We start from the raw sequence: 2683 nt of genomic DNA, 5'->3' as shown, positions 1-2683 counted from the left end.
CATTTCTTAATGATTGATGGAGATGTGTTTGTATCAGGTAGGGATGAAGTATGACCGATCATATGCAGCTGATACCATGAAAGATATTGAAAGACAAAAGTCTATTCTCACTCGTTTTGATACTTTCCTGATTCTACCTCTCTTTAGTCCTACAGTAGCCAAACGCTACAGATGTAGATTCTATTCTTGCAAAGCTGAGTATTATTGCTAGTTACATATGATTCTAGATGGGACATGGTACCTCTGGTGCGAAAGGATCTGGAACGAGTGTTTAGGAAAAGACGAGTAATTGCATTCAAAGGTCGTTTTCATGTAAGAGAGTATTTAGAGAATGATTGATAGAAATATCAGAATGGCAACAAATGGATTCAGAGTCGTGATGTATACGCGACACAGGTACATATTACAGGCGAGATAGAACCGTAAGAGAGCTTGAATACTGTGAGTCGTTCTGCATTGAATACATTTTATCATCCTTACTATGTGGATTATGGGTTCAATAAGATTGAATTCTTCCATCGATTGATTGTGGAAAGTGGGGATATTATTGAGGATTTAGAATAGAATATCAATTCTATTTATTACCAGAAGCTTTTGGATATGATATTCCACATCCTAGGTGATTGATGCTTGGTTGTTGATGAATAGATCTTCTGCCAGTAATAGTTGGAGTAGCCAACGGAAGGGTACACGAGCCATGGATATATTGTGGATGCGTATGTGCCGAGAAAACCCTGACCGGTTTAAATGTAGATATTAATGTGTTTTTCAGTCTCTTTTATGTTAGAAAGTGTCATTATTGTGTTATTTTCGTTTTTGGAAATAGATGGTGTTGTTTGTTTACATTAACTTTCAGGTGCTCACGATTTGAGTACGATGAGTGCTCTTGTCGTTTGGCTAATTATCCTTGCTATTATCCTCGGAATTATAGGGATCTGTGTGTGGTGCAGGTGGAGACGTTCTAGGAGCGAGTTGAATTACTCGTCTTGGGTTGATGCGCGAGTCAGTATCCATTAGTACTGTTTAGTCGTAGTTAAAGAAACAATTCGTGGCGATGACCACTCCTTTAATCAATCTATATTCAAGGAGGAACATCGTGGATAATATGCATTTCATGGTATTTTCAGCAGGAAATATGCAGTATTCCATCATGTATCCTTCGCATTGGGCCGCTATTCCTCAGAATGGTGGTCGAGAAAACAGTGTTGTGGCATTTTCCCCTCCAGAATCGGAAGGTGGTGTTCAGGAATTGAGCATCGTAAGGGACATTTAGAACTCTGATGTAGACTGTCGATGATCTTTCTTACACCGGATATACTGCAAAATCCTTTTCTGAACGAGTTTAGGTTTGTGATTCACATGAACTGTAGATTATCAAACAGTTGATTGCTGGTAACCCAACTCTTGATGTAAGGGATCGATCCTCAATTGATATCGGGAACCGAACTGGATATCAGTTCACATATGCATTCTTACGGAATGGCAGAAAGACAACAGCCAATATTGTAGTATTCGTTGAAAATCAGCGGGGATATACTTTGACGTACTTATGTACATCATTCCTGTATCCACATCTCCATGTACTTTTTCTATACATGCTGAATTCATTTGTCGTTGTTGATACTCTGGAGGATAAAGTTATGAAGATAGGACTGGATAATGCATAGAAAGAACATCCATTAACTTTCAGTAACTGTCTGTCAGTTCCATGGACAGATGTTTCATTACGAGGTTGTCGTGTGCAAGTTCCAAGCCACTGGGAAACAACAGTTGTAGGTATTTTTGCAATGACTCAAATCCAGACGGAATCGCATTTATTTGTGAAGAGTGTTTGTTCGCGGTATGAACCGCATTTCTTCTCGCTTACTTACTTGATTGTTGATCTTGTCTTTGTAAGCAAAATCCCTTTCTCTCATCTAGACACCGGGACATCGGGCTGGGAATGGAATGGAAGAAATGAAGGCAGTCTTTTTGCGGAATTTGCAGAAACAGAAGTCGATGAGTCTGCTTCATGAAGTTAGCGTTCCCCCTGGTCAGATTCTTCCTACTGTGTCATTTATGAGCTCGGGACGTTTGGGAACTATTGGTGTCCAAGCATGTAAGGATTCGGATCAAAGTTGATTTGAAGGGTCATTCGTCGGAGTCATGGATTCTGATGAGTCTCTTGGGTTTATCTGTACGTTTACATGTTCTGAGTAGAGATGTTTGGAGAAGGTGATGAATAGAGACGTTTTTAATGAGTATAACCAACTGGCATTATTCGGATGGAAGTCAATTTTAGTCGAATAATGTGATTCATTTTCCATGTCTGGTATCTTTTATACTGAACAAGATTGTTTAGTTCAAAACTTGTTTGATCAAAAGAAACAAGAACCTAGAGTGACTAGGGAGAATTCACTCAATGTCGTATGTATCGTAAACGGTCATTTGGATGAGAATGCCTATTTGGTATGGGATTCAAAACACCCAGATGAGGGTAGGGGATGAGATAATTGCAGATTATGAAATAGCGATTGTAATTGATCCTGGAGAAGAGGTAGAGAAAATTGTAAAAGAAATTAAGGAAAGAGGATTAATCATATCCTTTGGATTGTCTTTGTTATCTTCTTTCACTCCATGTTCAGCATATCTACCTTACACATGGTCATAGTGATCATTCTACATGTATTGGAGATCTTCAGGA

General features: G+C 38.9%; 1 protein-coding gene across 1 annotated transcript; it reads left to right on the top strand.

Moving 5' to 3' along the window:
• Window positions 1-876: 876 nt before the first annotated feature.
• Window positions 877-2289, top strand: JH06_5242 (hypothetical protein; the record flags this gene model as incomplete). Its single annotated transcript, XM_014669419.1, has 8 exons — window positions 877-1002; window positions 1034-1258; window positions 1287-1340; window positions 1371-1637; window positions 1668-1892; window positions 1921-2098; window positions 2129-2195; window positions 2226-2289. The coding sequence occupies 8 exons, from the start codon at window positions 877-879 to the stop codon at window positions 2287-2289; spliced, it is 1206 nt and encodes a 401-aa protein (XP_014524905.1).
• Between the last annotated feature and the right edge of the window lie 394 nt (window positions 2290-2683).

Source organism: Blastocystis sp. subtype 4 (assembly GCF_000743755.1).
Source record: "Blastocystis sp. subtype 4 strain WR1 chromosome Unknown seqid_0575, whole genome shotgun sequence".
In the NCBI taxonomy this organism is placed as follows: Eukaryota; class Bigyra; order Opalinata; family Blastocystidae; genus Blastocystis; species Blastocystis sp. subtype 4.
Note: the sequence above shows the minus strand (reverse complement) of the source record. Positions and strands in the feature narration are given on the sequence as shown.